General features: G+C 39.2%; 1 protein-coding gene across 1 annotated transcript; it reads right to left on the bottom strand.

Moving 5' to 3' along the window:
• Nucleotides 1–856: 856 nt before the first annotated feature.
• Nucleotides 857–21,762, bottom strand: ATP6V0D2 (ATPase H+ transporting V0 subunit d2; the record flags this gene model as incomplete). The annotated part of the gene is made up of 8 exons (XM_082499678.1): nt 857–1,242; nt 3,843–3,920; nt 5,279–5,455; nt 8,725–8,802; nt 10,644–10,723; nt 13,450–13,628; nt 15,488–15,659; nt 21,633–21,762. 8 exons carry the CDS (start codon nt 21,760–21,762, stop codon nt 1,081–1,083), a joined length of 1,056 nt encoding a protein of 351 aa, XP_082355804.1. The 3' UTR covers nt 857–1,080.
• Between the last annotated feature and the right edge of the window lie 716 nt (nt 21,763–22,478).

Here is a 22,478-nt window from a genome sequence, read left to right as displayed (position 1 = left end):
GGTGTTGACATCAGATATATTTTATTTTTCTGTCCACTCAGCAGGAAATGTATTTTATTTCTGTATCGTATTACTGGAGGCATAGTCAGCTGAAGATTGAGATTTGCTGTGGTGCAGCCTGAAACTAAGGAGGCATGCAGAAAATCAAAGTATGGCCTGTTTCAAAGATGAGGGCAAATATTCTGAATGGAGCACAAAGGCAGAATGTTGATATGGTTTTCCAAATCCTTCCTTTTTCTTCGGCAGAATTTATCTTGTCCTGCTCCAATCTGGCTTCAACTCTTCACTCTATTTTTAGTTACTGATTTTAGCCAGGTCCTCAAATAGCTCAGAGTTGGTGTTGTTTGTGTCTGATGTAAAACTGATACAGACTTGGCTGGTATTTTCATTCATGTTTCATAATCTTCCCTCGTGCATGCATGAAGACAGTGTCTTTGGTGTGCTGGGAGGAGATATTTGTATAGCTGGGGAGTAGATCAGACACCCGTTGTTTGACACCTACGGTGCTCCTCACGTGACCATAAAGGAATAAGTAAGAACATTCTCGTGAAAATGAAGTTCCTTATTTATATTTAGCTGCAGAGAGGTGTCAGAGTTAGAAGGGTTCAGGAAGGTCTCTCCTGAGATTCCTTAACAGGAATTTCTGTATTAATTCCTTCATACAATCTTGTATGCCATGAAGAAGACCATAAGTGTGAGCTAGGACTAGTTTAGTTGGCCCTTTGAGAAAACTCTTAATTCAAAATTAAGCTTTTCAAATGTCATTGATCGAAGGGTTGCTTCCACAAAAGAGAAAGAATACGTATATAAGACCTTGCAGGCAGTTTTTATTGATCAATTACATTAAAATGGCACAGCGGGGAAGAAATCTACCAACAAAAACTATGAATAAGCCCATTACTATTTCCTTATAAAGTACTCATATCTCTAATTACATTACTTTTTCTTACACTCTTGTATATAAGGAGGATCAAAAATACAATTTAAAACATCTGATAAGAATTAGCTTTTGGAATAAGATTTTTCTTCTTTTCTATGAAATAATCTTTTCAGGTATTGCAAGATTACAAATTGTCATATTTAGAAAATCGGAATGTAGTTGTTAATTTTGGTTCTGTGTCTCTGAGAAATGCATTCAGCAATCCATACAATATTCCTGCATTCTTGTTCCTTTAACTTTACATAGGCATAAAATACTCCAAAATGAAACTGGTTGTTGAATGCAAGCACATTCAGCTTTACCTGTGGAAAACGTGAAACAAGTGTTATGATAAAATATTAAAGAAGTCCACCGTGTAGCTTTTATGGTCGAGATTTCTATGTAACTTTGCAACCATGACTATATTATACTCTTTCTACTTTTTATTATATTTTTTTCTCTTGAGTACAAGTATAATTTAAATGTCATCTGTGGATTAATTTTGGCAATAGAGTACTGCAACATTACGGTTAAGTAAAGGACAGTGGTGAGATACCTTCTTCAGCGGACTATTCAACAGAAATTTCATTAAGCAGTTTATATGAGATGGCTTTTGGATAGGCTGTCAGGCTTGACAGCTCTATAACTAGTCTTCAAAGAGGAAGGCAGGCAGAAAAGCCAGGAGGCCTGCATGGATGAATAAGGAGCTCCTGGACATGTCCAAAAGCAAAAAGGAGGCCTATAGGGAGTGGAAACAGGGGCGGGTAGCCTGGGAGGAATCCAGAGGAATGGTTCAAGCAGCCAGGGATCAGGTTAGACAAGCTAAAGCGCAGATTGAACTAAATCTGGCCAGGGACATTGAGACAAACAAAAAATCCTTTTTTAAGTACATCAACGAGGAAAGAAAGACTAGGAAAACTGTGGGCCGTCTCCGGAAGGAAACACAAGAACTGGTTACCCAGGACAGAGACAGAGCTGAGGTACTCAGTGACTTTTTTGCCTCAGTCTTCACTGGCAAGGACTGCAGCCACACTGCCTGCGACACAGAATGCAAAGATGAGGATTAGGAAAATGGAGAACCGCCCACTGTAGGCGAAGATCAAGTGCGAGACCACCTGAGGAACCTGAAGGTGCACAAGTCCATGGGACCTGATGAGACACATCCGTGGGTCCTGAGGGAGCTAGCAGATGAGGTCGCTAAGCCACTAGCCATGTATTTGAGAGGTCGTGGCGGTCTGGCAAGGTTCCTGCCGACTGGAAAAGGGGAAAAATTACCCCTATTTTCAAAAAGGGAAACAAGGAAGACCCAGGGAACTACAGGCCAGTCAGTCTCATCTCTGTGCCTGGCAAGATCATGGAGCGGGTCCTCCTGGAAACTCTGCTGAGACACATAGAAAACAAGTAGGTGATTGGTGACAGCCAGCATGGCTTCACCAAGGGCAAGTCATGTCTGACAAATTTGGTGGCCTTCTACGAAGGGGTTACAGTGGCAGTGGACAAGGGAAGATCAACTGGTGTCATCTACTTGGATTTCTGCAAAGCGTTTGACACTGTCCCACACGATATCCTGGTCTCTAAATTGAAGAGACATGGATTAGACAAATGGACCACTCGGTGGATAAAGAACTGGCTGGATGGTCACACTCAAAGAGTTGCGGTCAACAGCTCGATGTCCAAGTGGAGAGCAGTGACGAGTGGCATTCCTCAGGGGTCGGTTCTGGGACCTGTACTGTTCAACATCTTTGTCGGTGACATGGACAGTGGGGTTGAGTTGCACCCTCAGCAAGTTTGCTGATGATACCAAGCTGTTTGGAGAGGTAGACATGCTGGAGGGGAGGGATGCCATCCAGAAGGACCTGGACAGGCTGGAGAGGTGGGCCCAAGCCAACCTCATGCAGTTCAACAAGGCCAGGTGCAGGGTCTTATATCTGGGTTATCCCAAGCACAAATACAGGCTCGGCGGGGAATGGCTGGAGAGCAGCCCTGAGGAGAAGGACCTGGGTGCTGATCGACGAGAAGCTCAACATGAGGCAGCAATGGGCGATCGCAGCCTAGAAGGCCAACCGTATCCTGGGCTGCATCACAAGAAGTGTGGCCAGCAGGTCTAAGGAGGTGATTCTGTCCCTCTACTCCACTCTTGTGAGACCCCACCTGGAGTACTGCATCCAGCTCTGGAGTCCCCAACAGAAGAAGGACATGGACCTGCTGGAGCGTGTCCAGAGGAGAGTCACGAGGGTGATCTGAGGGCTGGAGCACCTCTCCTGAGGAGAAGCTGAAAGAATTGGGGCTGTTCAGCCTGGAGAAGAGAAGGCTCCAGGGAGATCTTATTGCGGCCTTCCAGTACCTAAAGGGGGCCTACAAGAGAGCTGGGGAAGGACTTTTTACTAAGGCATGTAGCAATAGGGTGAGGGGGAATGGCTTTAAACTGGAAGAGGGCAGGTTCAGATTGAACATTAGGAAGAAATTTTTCATTTTGCGGGTGGTAAGGCACTGGCACAGGTTGCCCAGAGAGGTTGTTGAGGCCCCATCCCTGGAGGTGTTCAAGGCCAGGCTGGACGTGGCCTTGGGCAACCTGGTCTAGTGGGAGGTGTCCCTGCCTATGGAAGGAGGGTTGGAACTCGATGATCTTCAAGGTCTTTTCCAACTAAAACCATTCTATGATTCTATGATTCTATGATTCTATGATTCTATGATTCAGAATAATGTCCAGGGATTTATTTTGTTTAAAAAGGTAAATCCCTCTCTTTTAATTCAGCCATGTGTTGGCAGCCATAGAAACACTGTGTTCTTGAATACAAAGCTGAATGACGCAGTATAGTACAATATAGTATAGAATATGCTAGCCTAGTACTTCATTCTTGTTTTAAATGCTATTCCAGGTGGGTAACTTTCATTTCGATATTTTAAGGTTAGAAGCTCTTACCTCATGTTCAAAAAAGGCATCTTCCAGTGTCTTTTCTCCGGTGCCACTCCCTACACCTTCAAACACAGCCTTGTATTCCTGAAAGCATAGCCAGCAACCCAATGGAAATAAGGTACTTTTGCATTCTGTGCAGCACAGATACCTTACATTACTTTATTAATTAATTAATCTATATTAAGTAATCCTTCTGTATAGAAGAACTCATGTATAGATTACATTTCTACATAAATCAAAAGTTAAAAGCATATAGTCAGCAAAAGAAAGAAAAATCACATTTTTTCTTGTATTTCTTACCATAATTTCCTACAACTTAAAATGATTTACTGAAGGCACTAAAAGAGACTTTTTGTAGAATGACACCTGACCTTTCACTCCTTTGGACAGAGAGTACTGAAGTTCTTGTACAAATAGTATCCATCAGATACAGAGCTGTAAATGGAGCCAAAACCCTGAACTCTGATCCTCACACGGCTGCTCATTTTATTTCCAGTAGCCAGCTGGATTTGCTTTATCTGCATTAATATTGTATCTAAATTCATTGGTCTGATATGTCATCCTGGAATATTCTGTGCAGATGTATTTGACTTCATTTCTTACATTTCTGTGTAATTTGCTTGTCTGTGTATTTGTTCTGTTTTTCGTATAAAATAGCAGTGCAGTATAGGACTAGTACAATGGTTCCCAAATTCATCTAAGTATCCCACCAATCGCGTGAATAGATTTGCTCTGTACCAAGTTGACATGGTGACACACACTTCTAACATTCTGCTTATACACAAGAACAGATGTGCATCTCCAGCTTTGTTTCTTCTGTGTGAAAAGCAATGGCCCAGGCATCATTTTATTGTGTGTACCTGCTTGGAGGTAGTTTAAATATTACAGGTAATAAGAGTACCACAGTTAATTCATAGAGCAAGTGTTGCATATTGATTCGTCTTTAATAACAGCAGTAGTTGCATCAATATTAACAACTTCATCTACTTCTTGGATTCAATCAGTGATTTAGAGAAAACTTTTCAGAAGGGCATTTTTGCGATATACTAGCAATAAATCAGGTTTGCACTCATCTGTGACGTGAATTGTTTGGCCAGCTCATTTTAATATTGACTTATGCTTTTGCTCCAAAATCTTGGAGGCAGCAGCTGTGAAGTGAAACCCAATTCGGGGAGGGTTAATGAAGTAGGAAGAGTTTTATTTACTGCAATATGATTTGGTCTTAGAGGAACTCTGTATCGCACTAAGGTAATAATATGTCTTCATATCAAAGGCCTTTGATTCCATATACATCTTTATGGGATCTTTTGAATCTTCGCTGAATTTTTTCTCTTTCAAAAATGCTTTTAACTTATGTGAATACTCTTTAAAATTTTGCTGACATCAAGAGATGTTAAGTATATGTATTTTGGCTTTTTGCTTTAAGAAATTAGATTACATACTGCATAGTAATCTGCAACACACTTCACTTGCTCGTAGTCATCTGCATTGGCCAACAGATGTAAGCCTTCTGGATACAGTTTTCCACAGGTTGGATACAGCTTCTCTCGGTCATCTTTACTCAGCTCAGTGCCAAAGGAATTAATGGTGATGATAAAGGCACGTCTGTCTGCCTCAAACTTAATATGCAAAACAAAGAATAAAGAGGTGTTATTAGAGATCTTATTCTAAATTAAGGCGGGGCTATGTTGGTTTTTTTTTTCAGTCAGGTAAACTATGGAAACCTAAAAAAAAAAAAAAAAGGACTACAGAGCATTAGAAACATAACTTATTTTAAAAATTCTAAATCCTTATTTGCAACTACTTGTTAAATTTTTAACTAGAAAATCAAACAGTGTTTTGCAAGCACAGCTTTTATTCTGTGATTTTTGTACTGAAAATACCATCTCTGCTACTTCCTCATTTCCCTACTTACTTACCGAGATGTTGACAACAAAAAATCTCCTCGCACACCCTTCTGAAGTTATGAACTAATACTCTAATAAATAATAATACTACAGGAAAGGACAAAGAATCAATAGTACTGTTCTGACGTAACTCAGAGTGCTGTTCAAAGTAAAGGTTGAATGGGAATGCTGAAAAAAAAAAGTTTCTGAATGCACATATTTAAAAATACAATTTAATAAGGTGGAGGGGGCTGCTTACTTGCCAAGTTAAAGTTTTCAAGTGTTTCAAATAACAGTTAATTTTTAACGCAGAGAATCAGCGGCTTTATTTCTTCTGCCAGGTTTAGATGCCTGTAGTATCTGTATTTTCCCTGCGGCAGTAGACTGAAAGTCATTCTCACATCTAGATCTCAGGTTGTTCTTGTGTACAAGGCAAAATTTCACTTGCCATTCTTACAATATGAATTAAAAATGTAATGGTAAATAAAAATAATCTTACTCAATTCTGTCTGATTTAAATCTGTTCTTTTGTCTTGACATCTAAATTGACTATGGTTTTATTTCTTTCCTTTATTACTTACTTTCATGTTGTAAGAACAGCAGAGCCCTTGCTAATTGCAGGGATTACATAGGAGAGTCTTCCAAGTGAAGCATATACAATATACGCATATTTTACGCAGCATGTAAAATTTCTCATGCTGTGATTTTTTGAACTGTTTTAAGCAGAAAGGTACTTTTTTTCTGTTGAGTAATAAGACTGCGGTTGCAACACAGTTCTACAACTTTAGCAGTTAAGCACATATTCAGAGATCCTACTCCTATATACTGGAACACACTGTAACAGGGACCCAGCTGCCCTCTGGCACTGACTTCAGACTAAGGAAAATAAGTAAACAATAGAGAAATAATGAGAAGAAAATAAGTGTGCATGAAAAGATTTCTAGCTAATGAATAACAGGGCCAAATTTCACTTGCCTTATTAATATGAACAGGTGTATCAGCCCTAGTGAAACTGTTTTGGAAGGACAAATACATTTTTGTTTTGTTTTGTTCAACTTGTTAAAGCCATGTAGAATCCAGCTGTTAGATTTGTAATATATAGTTGGGGAAAAAAAGCATGCTCAGATGCAATTGCAACTAATGCTAGGAGGTTTGGGGCCGCCTTCTGTTGGCTCCCAGTTTGACAAAATTTGCAGGATCAGTCCCATCCATACAGACCTCTCAATTCATCAAAATATCGGCACATAAGCTTCTCCATAGTGAGTAAAGCCATGAGGCAGTTACTTGGTGAATTGGGCCATTTGATTGCTGCAGGGAGAGGTGGAGTCACAGGATGACCATTTCCTAAGTGCTTTAGTTCCCATACGGGAAACCGAAGTAGCATGTCTGTCACTTGAGGATTGCCGTGGGGCCCCAATAACAGGCACAGCACTAGCTGCAGTGCAGTCCTGCAGTTTCTTGCCAGATTTAGGGTTAAATATGCAATGTTTGTTGCCCATGGTGGAAGAGAGATCGTCAGTACTTTTAAAGTGGAAGGTTGGCACCGCGACTGGTGGTCAAGGAGTTGGGGAGCTAAATACCTCAGCCTCATTCTGATAGGGTCAGGTTGGTAGTCTTACGTATAAGATTACAGAATAAATAGCAAGTATTCTTTTGAATAATTAAACTTTGGCTTTTTGTGAATTCAACCATTAGCAATCTGCTCTATGCATGCCTTCAGATTATTAAAACGTTATAGAAAATGAAATCTTCTGCAGAAAAGTTTATTCTCCTGGCTGACTGACATTAGATAGGGATTTTAAAGGAGCTTATCATAGACCAAACTGTTACCACTGGTATAAAGAGAGTTTTACAACATGCTTAAAATAACGTTTTAAGTAATCTGCTCTCAGCATGAATTTCTAGCTCAAAATGAACTTTCTGAAAAATCTGAATCAGCTGTGGGAAATGTCTTTACCTCTGCCAGCCAATCTCTTGGTTTTTATTTTTCAGAAAAGAATAGTCAAAATATATAATTTCTGGTCAATTTAACTTGATGAAGAATATTTTCTTTAGAACATAAACTGAAACATTATGGTCTGGTTATATAAAATATGAAATTGCATTCCCTTTTAGGACATTGTTTTGTAAGTTGTAATTTAGGCCCATTCTTTCTTCAGGGGTGAGCTCCCAGGGTTATTATCTCTCCCCTATAATGCAAACTCTGATGTCATCAGAGCTCAGTGAATTTTGTTCAATTTCCAGGGAAGCAAATGGGTGACCTGGCTTTCAAACTCTGCAAGGAATTGTGATAAACCATATGAAAAAAAAAAAAAATGGAGCTGAATGCTGAGAACTCAGTTTTAGAAATTTCTTCATATTTTATTACAATAATAGATACAAAAATATCATTCACTACACTGCAGGTGTGCTTTGGGGAGGAGGACATCAGGAATTTTGTATGCCATGGAAAAGATAAATATTAAACTTTTCTGATTGAGACAAAAATAAAACTTGAATGTTTGACTTTTCTGTATGACACTAGTTCCAAAGATCACTCAACTCTAACTTCAACCATTAAATTTAATAGAAGAGAAAACAAACATAATAGTGCCATGAAGCTTAGAGATTATTGATTAGTAAATATACAATAATGCCAGACCTTAGCTATCCAAATTAAATTTTGAGCTAGGATGTGTAAGAACAGTCCACTATTTTAGTTTTTCTGCATAACAGAAAAATGTTAAGGGGCAACAGTTTGAGAGTAGTGAACCATTTAATTTGCTCTGCTCTCTGTTACAGAAAAATATTAACTGAGGCTAACTCCTCCCTGGTAATGGACTAGCTGCTTCTCTAGTCAAGAGGTAAAAGTCATCCTAGAATAAAGTCTTCATTACATCTTAGAAAAACAGTTATTATTCAGAGGAGAAGCAAACGTTTGATAGAAAACTTTGCAAATGGAGAGAGAAGGAACAGGAAAAACGATGGAGTATTTCTATGTACAAAGACTGAATTTTTCTTACCTCAAGAATAGGTCTCATTATTTCTGCTGTAGAGCCACCTTGTTTTTCACAAAATTTATAAAAGGCCTCAAGGTAAGACTATATTAAAGAAGGACAAGAAATGCTATTTAAGACCTGGACCAGCATAGCACATAGTCATGAACCTCATTTTTAAATACTTTCATTATTATATATTCCATTATTATAATTCTGCCTAAGAATTTAAATTTGAGTATGTGCTTAATTCCTTTGCTAGATTGAAAGTTGAAATATTAAAATGCAAATGTCTTTTTATTACCAAAATTATCAAAAATTGTTATAGGACAAATATTATGTTTTCTTTGCTCTCTAAAGAAGGAACTTCTTGAGCTCCCTTGAGCTTCCACTGCATAATAAGTAGATGGCTGAAGGGAAGCTCTGCATTTATAGTGTGGAGGAGGGGATTTGAGAGTATGCCATAGCTGTTGGGCCTGCACTGTGAGGATACACAAACTAATCCCTACTGCACTACCCTAAACCCTGGATTAGGACGGAACAGCAGACAAAGCTTCTGTAATACTGGTCTGCAGAGCCCTCAGGTCTACTAAGGATTCTGGCCTTTGCACCCATTTCAAAACACCTGTGCAGGAAGGACCCTAAATATCTCAGAGATGCTGTTCCCCCTGCCTCTCCACCCCCCAAAATACTGTCTTAGGGAAGATTTATATTATCAAAATGCATTTGCTACGACTTCACACAATCTTGTTTAAAGAAGCTGTCGCTAACTGTGCAATTAAGTGAATTTTAAGTTTAGACATCTCAAGGGGGTTCTGCTGCATGGGATTATGCATTAGGTTCTGTATAGTGCTATCTGATAGTAGAGCTGAAACATAATTGATCACATTGACAGCTGAAGCAGAAGAGAAAGGATATATTAATAATTTAGCAGTGTTTGTAGAATGATCCCCCTAATACTTAGAAGAGTGAGAAAAAAAATAAAATCAAATTGGTTTAATAAGTGTAAAGGTATGGTCATCCACACAGGATACGTATGTTATCAAATGGAAAGAAGTGTATAGTTTAGTAGTACTGTGAAAGAATTAAAATACTTGGGCATAACTGATGTTGTTTTGAATGACAGGAAGTAGCAGAATGTTTAAGAATCAAATACTGTCTTGGGAATTTATACATATCATTTGTAAGACAAACAGAAGAATTTTTTTCTTTCCCCCTAGTGCAATCAGAGCACTGTAAGAATACTTCCTGCATTCTGGGGCATCCATTGTGAAAGAAAGATAACAAAGAATTTGGAGAGAATGTTCCAGGAGGAACAATTAACAGAATGAAATATGTATAGCCTTTGAAGAGACCATCCTAAGAGTATTGACCTGTGTGCTAATATTTGTAAAGTACTTTGAAAACGCAAGGCGTGTCTCAGATGCATACCTTATAGCAGTGTGCTATAGCAATGCTATAGATAATTTAAAAGGGAAGAAAATTATACAAAACCCTTAAGTAAAAAAATGTTAGCTAGGCTCAAAGCAATTAGACCTTTTCAGACCACATCTACCTTTTATAAATAAAAATAAATGTTAGCCAAGAGCCTGTCTAGGCTTACTTAGGAGCTAACAGTTCCGTGGCATTTGGTGAATAACTGAGTTATTCATAAACAAATGGATCCGGATATTAGCCTGACATCTAAAGCGTTTTCATTAATGAGATATTAAATTAGAATTTGGATGCAGACCTAAAATTTGAAAGCTCTCCGAAGAGTGGAGCAGAAATGAAAGGAGCTGGATTTGATTCCTGGACTTGTCATCATCCAGGTGACCTTAGACAGCTTGCTTTATCTCACCATGCTTCTGTTTCCCCATCAATAAACCAGGGTTAATGATACTGACCTCCTTTTCTGAGACACTTTGAAAACCCCCAGGCATTATCGTTATGTTGCAAGAACTTGCCTTGTACAGTTTGTTGCGCATTATTTCAATGTTCATTTCATCCAGGTCATTTTCAGACAAGCAGTCTTGAAAGAAAGCAGCTGAAAGCAGAGTTTATTATATTGCAGTATAAGTCTACGTGCTAATAATATGCAACTCTTGTCTGTTGCCATTCACCAGTGTGTGAGCAGGGATCTGAGGTTTGTGTTGTACAAGAAAGAGTGAAATAACAGAGAGGAAAAGAAATCCTCTTGATTTCCCCCTTATCCTCCTACTCCCTCCTTTTTAATGAGAATCTGCTGTGAGGGGAATCAATCAGTGCCGCAGCCAGAGTCCACATCTCCAGAGAAAATCAGATGGGAAATGCTAATGAAAGCCCTAATCTTCTCTGAAGTATATGGTTTGGGCATTAGGGAGATTTTCTAGTGAGGAACATGAAAGATAATTTTTGTCTTAAATCATGCAGGTATTCTGCACTCGTTAAGGAGAATCATCATTCCTATTTTCCCTCTTCCTCTTTGGGTATGTCTGTCGTGGGGGAAAGGCAACAGGTTGCAGTGAGTAAGGGGCACAAGCTTTGACCTTGGCCATCTGTGCTTCCAGGTCCTCTGCAGAACTGGCTAAGGGGCAAGCTTTTGAACAGAAGATGAAGTTCATTTGTGCAGCTGGACCGTGTAAAAATACTGTATTCATAACCGACAGAAGTATGCCAATCCCTCACCGTTCCCCAGCTATGGCAGTGGGGCAGACCAGTGCTGCATGGCAGGGACTGTTGTCTCAAACAGTGGCAATGGAAGACAGTATTTAGGGAAAGCATGACCATGTTTCATGGTCTTCTCCCTTCCTACTCTTCCAGCATCCAGATTTTGGATGAAGAAACAAGTTTTCTGCTGGGATTTGGTCTTCTAAAGGATTCGGTAAGCAACATTTTGTAGCTCACTGCGGACAAACCGCTGCCCTCAGCACATTGTCAACATTGTCCCTGTCTCCCTTCAGCCTTGTCCTCTCCAAGCTGTGTCCAGCCTCTTTAATGTGTCCACACACGGCAGCACTGTCCCCTTGTTCATTTTAGCTGTCCTGCTCCATGTCTACGCTGATTTCACCGTACAGGGTATGGGTGCCCAGGCCGGGGTGGGGGCTGAGGGGCGGCCTCCATGAGGTGAGGTCAGGGCTGCCTCATGCCGGACTCAGCCGGCTCCAACAGACCCACCGCAGGGCACAGCCGAACCCCTCAGCCTAACGGGGGTTGCCTCTGGGAAAATGTATTTAAGAAAGGGCAAAAAATGCAGGATGTAGAGAGGAGGAAGGAAAAAAAATCTTGTGAAACAGCAGAGGGAACGCTGAGTTCAGAGAAGAAAGAGGAGTTGCCCCATGGCTCTGAAGTGGGTATTCCCTGCTGCCTGTGGAGGACCTGTGCTGGAGCAGATACTTCTGAGAGGAACTGCAGCCCCTGGAGACCCCACGCCGGAGCAGAGGATAAGTGTGAGGAGGAGGGAGTGGCAGAGAGAAACCACCACATACTGACTCGCCCCACTCCTTGTGCCACTCGTTGGTCCTCCAAAGGGACTGAGTGTAGTCTGCGGTGGTAACAAGGGGTGAAGGAGAGGAGTCTGGAGAGGAGGAGTGTCAAAGGGAGGAGGAAAGGTGTTTTCTGTATGCTTCAAGTGCTTCTTTCATGTTTGTTTCCTAATGCCTTTCTGTTTTGCCGGCAACAGTACTCCATAGATGATTTCAACCCGTGAGCTCCCTTTTCCCCCTGTTTTCTCCCCTGTTGTGCTGGCGGTGGGGGGTGAGCGTGGGGCTGGGTGGGAGTCTGGTTTCTGTCTGGGGCCAACCCACCACCCCTTCTTGAGAAGCAGTACTCAGAATGAGGGCACACAGTGGTTTCATATATGTTCAAATCCATCTAGTTCCATCTTACTCTCAGGACTCTTCCCAGCGGTGCCCCGCAGCCTGTTAGTTTTTGTTCCTGTTGGCTGCTGCAGCACATTGAGCAGAGTTTCATCCCAATTTCAGAATGCAACATTCTGTTTTGCTTTTAGATTTAGCTCTTCAAAATAAGGATTTTCGTTGTGTTTGAGTCATGCCCAAATCCCAAGAGGGAATCTAGGTTCTACCACAACATCTAATATTTATTAGTGACTGTCTGCTTCTCAATCCTTAGTGAGGGATAGGCAAGACTTCATCTTACATTTTTTAATTATAGATGCAGGTGTTGAAATAAAAATCTAGATGCTCTAAATCAATGGCTACTTTGGATGTAAAAGATACCAATTACACTTCTTGAGTAGCATGTTTTCTTTGTGTCTGCTACCCAAGGTTGATAGAGAAGCTGTTACTAAATGTTACTTGAAAATGTCCTGAACACCACTTCAGAAGTGTTTCATAGAATCATAGAATGGTTTAGGTTGGAAAGGACCTTGAAGATCATCGACTTCCAACCCCCCTGCCATAGGCAGGGACACCTCTCACTAGACCACGTTGCCCAAGGCCACGTCCAGCCTGGCCTTGAATACCTCCAGGGATGGGGCCTTAACAACCTCTCTGGGCAACCTGTTCCAGTGCCTTACCACCCGCAAAGTGAAAAATTTCTTCCTAATGTTTGATCTAAACCTGCCCCCTTCCAGTTTAGAGCCATTCCCCCTCATCCTATCACCACATGCCCTAGTAAAAAGTCCTTCCCCAGCTGTTTGATCCACACTTCATGTTTTGTGTTACCAAAACACAGCATATCCTGTGGAAAACATGCTACTTCCATTGAGAAATTCTTAAGAATACAGGATGAGTAGTTTCAAGAAGCAAATAAGAAATAATTTAGTGTTCCTACCTAATGGTGTGTCAACCAAAATTGCATTGAAGAGCTCGGTGGGGTTTGAGGCAATGCTGACTGCTTCCATTTGCTCAAAGCTCCCCAGTGGATGGCACTTGGGAACAAGTTCAGCTATGGGCCGCTGATGTAGTGTGCCAGTTATTAGAAGAATTACGTTGTCAATCATATAGCTGTATCTGTATTTGAAAGAAAAAGTAAAAGAAATTTATCTTTATAATGAATTTTCCTTTGAAAAAATACAAACCCAAGATTTTTGAACACTGGTAAATACTAAAGTTAGAAATGACCACAGTTCTTGCAGGTTTGTATGTTCACTCTGTATCAATGTCTCAGCAAAAATAAACAGAAGTATTTAAATAGCAAGTAACACAGTACTAGTTTTAAACCGCATGGCTGGTTTGGAAAAGAGACACTTAAAGAAGAGGAAACTGAAACATGAATATAATAAGCATAACAGCTGTGTAATGTAGCTTCACTATAACAAGTGTCAATGAGTTGTATCGAACAGTAAATCACCTGAGCTAGCAGCTTCTCTAGTTTGGGATTTTGTTATTTCACATATACTCTCTGGACAGAGGAGAATTGTGTGGGAATCTTGGCACTAAAACCGTAGAGTTCATGCAGATGGACCAATCTTAGGGCTTTCTTCTCACTCAGCTTTCAACGCCCTCCCATGAGGAAACTAAGAACAGGTTCTCACAGATTTCTTCTTTATTGGTAAAAGTTTTCTTTTCAGTTTTCTATCAGCTTCTTACTAGTTTTACTGTCAGAGAGGCTGATAAGAGTTTTGTTAGTGACTTGGAAATGTGAGAGCTATTCCCTTGGGATGCTTATAACAAGGATGCAAGTCTTCAGCTTGTGTTGTTGATTCAGAACACAGCAAGAGACATACAGGGATTAATATGGTCTCACACAAAATCTGGGAGGGGGCTCAGGGATCTGGTGAAATGTAGTTCAATGATTTAATAATTGTGTTAAATATCTTAAATTAATGTCTCCATATTAAAAAACAACAGTGTGCAGCGATTTTGCATACACATGTATACATGCATGTCAATCAGAGTGCGAAAAGAGGTGTCATAATTTTCATATTTTCACTTTCATTTCTCTGAAGCAAGAGGTAAACATTGTATGTGTCAGGTCGCAGCTCTCATAGCACAATCTTTAAGAACCTGTTCATATATTCACCTAAAACTGGTCAGCTACACCTGACACCCTCCCCCCTCCCCCCCCCAAAATGATACTTTATTTTGCTCTTATGAAAAAAATGCTCCTTAAAGGTAAGCTGAACAGTCTAGTGTTCTTGTTATAATATATTGAAAAGATAAGATCAAGGGGGGGTAGGTAAAATATCCTGCTGATATTTCACTAAGCCATGTCGTTATACTGTTATAAAGTAGATCCCTGTTCTTAATGTTGTTTAAGCCATTCATTTACAAATTTTATCTAACTGTACTGAGGTCAGAACTTTCTCTTCATCTAGCATCAAACAGCGCTTGTACTTTTTTAACAAAGCTACGTGGATCTAAGTATCTTGCTAAACACAACACAAAGGTTTTCTGTTTCTAATGTTCAAATGGTATAAAATGGTAGGTGTATGATGTGTTGTCTTTCCCCCTTTAAAAAAAGTCTAGAACTTGCCACATGCCTAGGAATTAAGTCCCTGCCCTGTACATCATGAAATTGCTAATCTTGCATGAGTCACCCCCACAAACTTCAGTTTTGCAAGTTCTTTGACTAAAATGATGTTTGAAAATGGTAACTGTTTTTCTCAATCTCTACCATTCCTCCTGCTACTGTAAACAGCAAAAATCTTCCTCTGTTCTTTAAAATAAGTAGTTGCAAAGACAACAGCTCTTTGTGTATATATTTCCAGAACTTACATCAGCAAATAAAGTATGTAAACGTTGCAGTTTAAAAGTAATTTTGCTATTTTTGAGACAATAGAAATTTATGAAGCATTTACACTGTTTTAACTTGTAGCTATGCTTTTGCTTTGTGTCTATGTGGTAAGCTATGCGGTAACACTACTTACGTGATAAAATTCAGAAAAGTGGCAAGTGGTTCAAAAGCATGGTTTCTAAAGTAATGAAATTCCGTGAGTAGTTTTGTTTTCAGTTTATCATCAATGGTGGAAATAGTGAGAGGGCCGGTTTCGTTAGCCAAGAAGTTGCCATAGTCTGTAGTCTGTAGATGTAATTTCAGATCTGAAATTAGATTCAAGGAAGAGCATGAGAATAAATGGTCTTTATATTGTTTACAAACCGAATAAAAAAACTTTTAGAACGTTCATTTCTAACATTATATTTTCATATTAAGGACCTGATGATACTCTGTTGAAAAGGTTTTGCCATAGATTTAACACAGAGTAAATGCATAATTATTGCAAATTTGTACTGCCTTCTATCAGTAAGGGTCACTGCATGCCACAGGAAATCACAAGTAATTTACACCTTTGTCAGAAGTTTACTGGCAACTTTAGTTTCCAGCCATAATAGGCACAGTGTTAATTACTCTGTCCCAAGCCCCTTCCCAGTCAGGTTTGTTCAATGTTTGGATTTCTCTGACTTATTCAGGGCACCACTTTTGCACCATTGTAATATGTCAGTTGTTTTTATTTCTACATTCCTACGGACTGTTATGTATCAAAAGGAATCATCCTTTAACTTCATTAAGATCTTACATTTTCATAAGAAACACTTACATCTCAGGTAGGACTATAATCTTACATTACCAGGCTGCCTGAGAAAGAGGAGAGAACATATCTTGCCTGGCTGAGATTCTGGGCTCCAAATGGCTTCTGCAGCGGAGCACTTCAAAGGGCACAGTTACGCTCTCAGCATCTCTGGATGGGTTTTGTCTGATTTATGGCTGTTACTACCAGACCCTAAGAAACCCTGTTCCAGAAACTTGGGTTATCATGACATATTCTGTCTGAGCTCTCGGCCCTGATAACTGGAAAATAGGTTGATAAGACAACAAAGTTGAAAGAAGCTTTTGTAATATCAAAGAATTAATTTGACAAATTTCCTCTGCTAGCCATTTCCCACCGTGAAGCAAAAGTAAGGATTTGAGTCAGTTCTTAGTGTTCAAAGCAGTTTAACATTTCCTTTTAGAAAAGCCCCTGCTACTTTACATAATTATATTCAAATGCTATATTAAAACTACTGTAAATTACGGATTGGGATAATGTTATATGGTTTGGGTATTCATAACGATTAGATTTCCAGATAAAATCTGAAGTGATATTTAGAGAAAAGGACAGCAAGACTCCCACTGCCTGAAAAAAAAGGTGTACCTGTAAGGGGAATTAATGTGCAGTTAGCAAGGTGTGCATTTAATGGTACAGTAGCTACTCTTTCCTAATTCCCCATGCGTATACTTTCTTAGTATGCAATAAGGTTGCCTACACTGTGACTTAAAGCAAAAGAACTGGTACATTGCAAATTCAAACTCCCACGTCTGGCACTCTGAATTACTGAGAGAGAATCTTCAGAGTTTTCTATGCCGTTTAGCTGCCACTTGAGCTCATTTTAGCAATTACTTCAACAGGCATAGGACATCCTTACTCAGCTAGCTCTCTGGAACTGTTAGCATTTCTCTAGACCTTCCTGCAATAGACTGAACTTATGCTACCGATGTAAACTAATTGCTTCTAAAAATTGTATAGGTGATCACAAAACTGTTGATAAAAGAAGGCAGGGGTACTTGGCCTTTCAAGGGTCAGAGCCAGACACTAGGAAATAGTCATAGTTTCAGTACAGGCTTCCATGTAGGAATAAGAAAGAGAATCCAAATCTGAAAGAGGAAAACCACTTAATTCAAGAAAGAAAGATGGGTAAGAGAGATTAAGAGATGAAGAAAAATGCAGAATTATGCATATAAATAGGTCTAAATATGTAAGACCAACTTTAAAAAAAATCACTGATATTTTCATATCACATCTACATTGCCTGTGAAAACTGATAATTTTTACTTTCTCCTTTTATTGCAAAGGAAAAATACTTGGCGTATGGTAACCACTGTAAATGTCACACTGTAAATGCATTTCAAACACATTGGTTTTCAGGGGTTTAGCACCTAAAAGAACCCCAAATATCAGCCCCGAGTACTGGCCATTCTGAAGTGTGTTTAACATCATCACGAGATGAACAGAAACCAAACCTAACGGATTGAGAGTAGTTGACAAGACTCTGTTACTTTCCCCAGTTCTCTCATTGACCGAGTGGCTTGAAAATCCATGCCCTAGCATAAGGCATGAAAAATATTAGCTATAATACATTAAACAGCCCCACTTGGCTCTCAAAAGCCATGGAGGAAATACTATACCCAGGAATATTGGATTTATGACCCTGTCACTTCCACGGCTTGCTTTAGAGAAGTATTTCTTCTGAACGATTTAATAAATGCCAGTATGAGTACTGTACGTAAGAAACAATATTCAACCTCGTCTCATGGCCTTGGCCAAAACAACTGAGAAAATAGTCATCCACAAGCTCCAGTACCATATAATATCAATCAAGAATGTCATAATCAGATCTCACACCATGACAGAGTTCGGTGCAGCTCAGAGACTGCTCTGCTGGTCTCAATGATGGTCTCCTCATGGCTGTTGGCATAAATAGGACCTGGGGGCTAACACAGTCAGACTTTGCACTAGTGACATGACTTCATGACCTGGCAGGAGAAGATAGCTGAGCATTGCAGGGGCCTCAGACATTCCTGTACAGAATTCCTGTATTTCAGCTGTCAGTATGATTGCCATCCATCTGCGTCATGTATTTCCTCATGCAATTAAATGCAGGAAAATCATATGTAGGAAATGTATGACTTTAAATAATGTAATTTTAAATCACGTGATTTTACCTACACCTGAACAGCAACTAAACACAATTAACAGTATATCTAAAGGGAATTAATGTGCAGAGAGAGACTAGTTTAAGATGAATGCAGTTAAGACAGGAATGGTGCCGATCAGAAAGAAGGAGTATTGCGAGAACTCAAAACAAAGCGTTAACCTGGTCTCTCGGCATCGAGCACATGGAGTCTTGTCTAACTCCTCGCTTTGGTAGCCAACTACCCCTGGTTTTCAGTTACACTGTTATTTCAGCCACTACGTGCTGGTGTGTCCTGGCTCTTGCAAGTTACGTGGACTGATTTCGGTGATGTTGATGGGAGCAGAGCTGGGCTGCTTGTCCTTCTGTGACCTAATCTTCCTTCTAAAGAGCAGTAAGTAGTCTTTCCATCACACAAGGAAGCAGGAAAAGAATGAAGCACTGAATTTAACCCTCCCCCATATTCTACTTCAAAGACTGTCAGCAGGGATCCTCTGGGGATCCCATTCCCCTGAAACAGATGATGCCATTGGGCCAAACTAGTAGCATGCCTTGTTGCAGGGATTTCAGCCAGTGTTGCAGTCCACAAGGTAGCTCCATGGAAATTATAATAATTCAAATAAGCCCCAAAGGATGTCTAAGTTAAGCAGAAGGCCTCTTCTCCTCTCCCTGTGGCCCTGAATTGAGAGGACAGAGTGGTACCGTAAGTCAATTAGCATCCTTTTTTTTCTTTCCCTCTCACTGTTCTACTTACTCTATGATTATCAAGCAGATGTAAAGCACTAACCTACAGTTTTTCTTGTGGTTATTCTGTACTGACATTATGGTTTCCCCTCTAGCGATATCAAAACCACTTTGAAATTAAAAGATCTTTTTGATTCTATTTATGGGTTACTTGGGGTGGGTTTGATTTTGTGTCTGCTTGTTTGTTTTAGCATATTTATAATATTTTTAATTTAGACCAGTTTTTGTGGTCTGGTGCTATGCCACAGAAGACAGAATGGGGTAAATTTATTACCTTTTAATGTGAAGACACAAACTGAAGGCACTATTGGACAAGCACAATAGTGCTACGGTACAAATTCACACACTGGATCTTTAAATTGGCAATAAAATACAATGTATGCATAAAGCTCCATTTTTTTACTTTAGAGGTGGGGGTCTGTGCTTTTGGTGCACTGTACACTCGTGGCGCAAGTTCAATATTACAGCATCCTATGTGTGCAGAGAGATAAGTGTATTTAGCCTCATGTATAAATTCAATAATTCTCATATTTTCATTATAAATAATACATTTGGTAGATAACTGGTGGGAATCTGTCAGCTGTCTAAAAGAAGTAGAAAAAGTTACAGAGGAGAGATGTAGCTGAGCAGAGAAAAAAAGGAAGTGGTAGTGGGTAGTAGAGATGTGCTTGTAGATGGGTTGATGAAGGCTGCTGCTTCTGTTGCTGAAATAATTTGCATTCTAAAATTGAATGAACATTAGAAAGAAGAAGGTTCAAAAATAAAAGAAGTCATTGTTCTTTCTACTACAAATCTTACTAAGAAAAGGATTTTATCTCTCTGTTGTGATCTGTCCATCTGTTGCATGCTCTTAATAATGTTGAAGGTTTATGTATCTCAGAAATGTTTGAAATCTACTTCCTCGTTGCAAATAACTTTCTTGTAGCATGACTTAAAATTTAGATAGTTTTTCTTAACTATTCTTGACATGAGCAGGTATTTTTTTCTGGGAAGGATGAAGGAAATCCTTTTTTCTTGTACGTTCTAAAAAATATATAAACCTGTATATTTCCATCTTATTCAGAAGTAGCCAGGATTTTATGTTTTTTTTTTCTTCATGGAGCTTTTGATGACATCATTTATTGATGGAGTAATAACAAAGTTTAATAATTCCATCATTCTGTCCTTGGTGTCTTTTATAGATGTTTGAAGCTCTATTAGCTTTTTCTGAAGTCTGTATATTCATGGAACAGGAGTTTTTGAATTAAACACTTAAATACATTATCAAGAGTGTTTCTAGAGTCTTTTAAGTCACATAGATCAAAACTGCTGGTACAAATAAGTTACAGAAACTGTCGATTTTGTTCAGCTGACATAAGAAATAGATTTCAGTTCTCAGAGTAAGTGTATACACGTGTTCTATGTGTCTAAACTGACATTGTATGAAAAGGAGAGCTGATACAACTCTCCAGGTTATGGGCTGCAGTAGGTACATGGACTTGGTCAATTAAACAGTCTGTAGAACCCATTGACTGTGCTGACAATCTCTTTTTTAACTATGAGAGGAATTTCATCCTGCTGACAGGTAAATACTTGCATGTACCTATTTAAATGTACGTGTTTTAATCTGCAAGGTGAATGGCAAGCGACTTTCCCAGACTTATGTTGTTATTATATTAATAGTCAGGCAGCCTCAAAACTCTGTTGTATATGGGGATCATCAGGTTCTGCACTTCTCATTTCCCCAAATCCATTACTGCGTACACAATTCAACCAATGCTTAAAACAGAATGAGCTTATTATTTCTCCTTGTTCTTTTTTCAAATTAGTCTAATATACTGCATCTTATAGAAATTATTTCAGTGTACAATCATAGCTTTTATTTTGGAGCCAGGGAGCGAAACTTTATGTTCCTTTAGAAAGGTGATTTTTTTTTCTGTCGCATTTTTTCCTGCCAAGTGTCTAGAGGTATGTCATATGATTCTTTGTACAAGTCTGTCTTCATCAGGCTGTGACCAGTCTTGGCCACAGAAATCTGTTTTGGAATCTAGTGTGTGTTCTCTGTATTACTGTGGCAAAGTCACCTTGAAAAGAGCTTTTTTTTTTTTTTTAAGCTTGAGAATAGTTCAGTTTTATCTTTGTGAAGTCTGGTTTTCTCTTCCTGGTACCGCCCTAAAAATCATGAAGTAATAAAGTACTAAAAATTATATCTTTTATATAGAAACTCAGAGCCAACTGGTAAGCTTTTAATAAGATTTTGGGAACTATTTTATCCAGCTGAAATTATATGAAACTTCTATACTTGAACAGTTCTATAACGTGGTTAAAATCTGTGAGAAGGTTACCAATCTCCGTAGGAACTCTATGGATGAAGTTTCCAAACCTTATCAGTAAACTAGAAAATCCCATCACTTGGATTGCTTTGCAAATCACAGTCTGTACAATCCTAGGGTGATTTCTATGGAAAGCTATTAACTTAAATATGAGAACAGTTCTTCAAAGGACATCAGGGTTATCTCTGGTTTTTAAGATAAGCTTTCAATACTTCAGTCTTTACCTTGCCTTCTTCAAAGGTCTAAGCAACAGTATTTCTTCCTAAATAAAATAAACCAGCAGACTTACCTTCTAGTGTCTCGCACTGTGCTAAATTGACATAGTCCGCACTTGTCAGGATCCCGGCTTTGAACCCTCGGACCAGACCTTCCAAGTAGCCATGGTCCACATTGAAGTAAAACTCTGAGTATCCCGGCATGGAGAAAAGGCGATTTAATCTCTTTGCTGGATACTTGATGGTACTGAATATCTGCCACTCGCTGTTTTCCTCTTCTTTGGAAGGAGTGACGAATAGTCACTGATTTCCTGCCAGCCTATGATTGTGTTTTACCAACTGGTTTCTTCCTGTTACTTGCTCCTAGTGTACTTCCAGTACAGTTGATGCTTACACAACAGACAACCAGCAAATCCAACTCCCTCCTGTCAGAGCCAGAAAATGAACCTACTATTGTTGAAAGAGAAGCCAAAAAGGAAGTATAAGATTTAACCATTGCTTACAAGAATGTTCTGGACTGACTGGAGAATGAGAAAGAGTATTACAAAGCTTGATACCATTTGTGCATTTCTTAAATGTATTATAAACAGGAAGTTATCTATGAATACCTACTGAAAAAATATTTCTGCACTAAAATGGTGGGCTGTGGTAGAACATAGCCTATTCAAGGAACTTAGATGGTTTTTCAGTGTTTCTGTATGCCTTTTGTTATTTAACATTTTTGATTGCTGGAAATTTTCTACTGCTCATCTCTATCAATAAATATGTATGGCCATAGGTGAAAGGTCTTTGAAGAGTTTCATTAACCTTTAAAGTGAGTATCCAGAACTTACCTCAAAGCAATTGTTTGTCCAAGTTTGAATCAAAATACTTTGGTTATTTTCACATCTTAGTGAAAATCTTTATTTCTTTCTTTACTC

This window comes from Vanellus vanellus, assembly GCF_965231255.1.
Source record: "Vanellus vanellus genome assembly, chromosome: 2".
Lineage (NCBI taxonomy): Eukaryota > Metazoa > Chordata > Aves > Charadriiformes > Charadriidae > Vanellus > Vanellus vanellus.
This window is presented reverse-complemented; position numbering and strand designations above follow the sequence as displayed.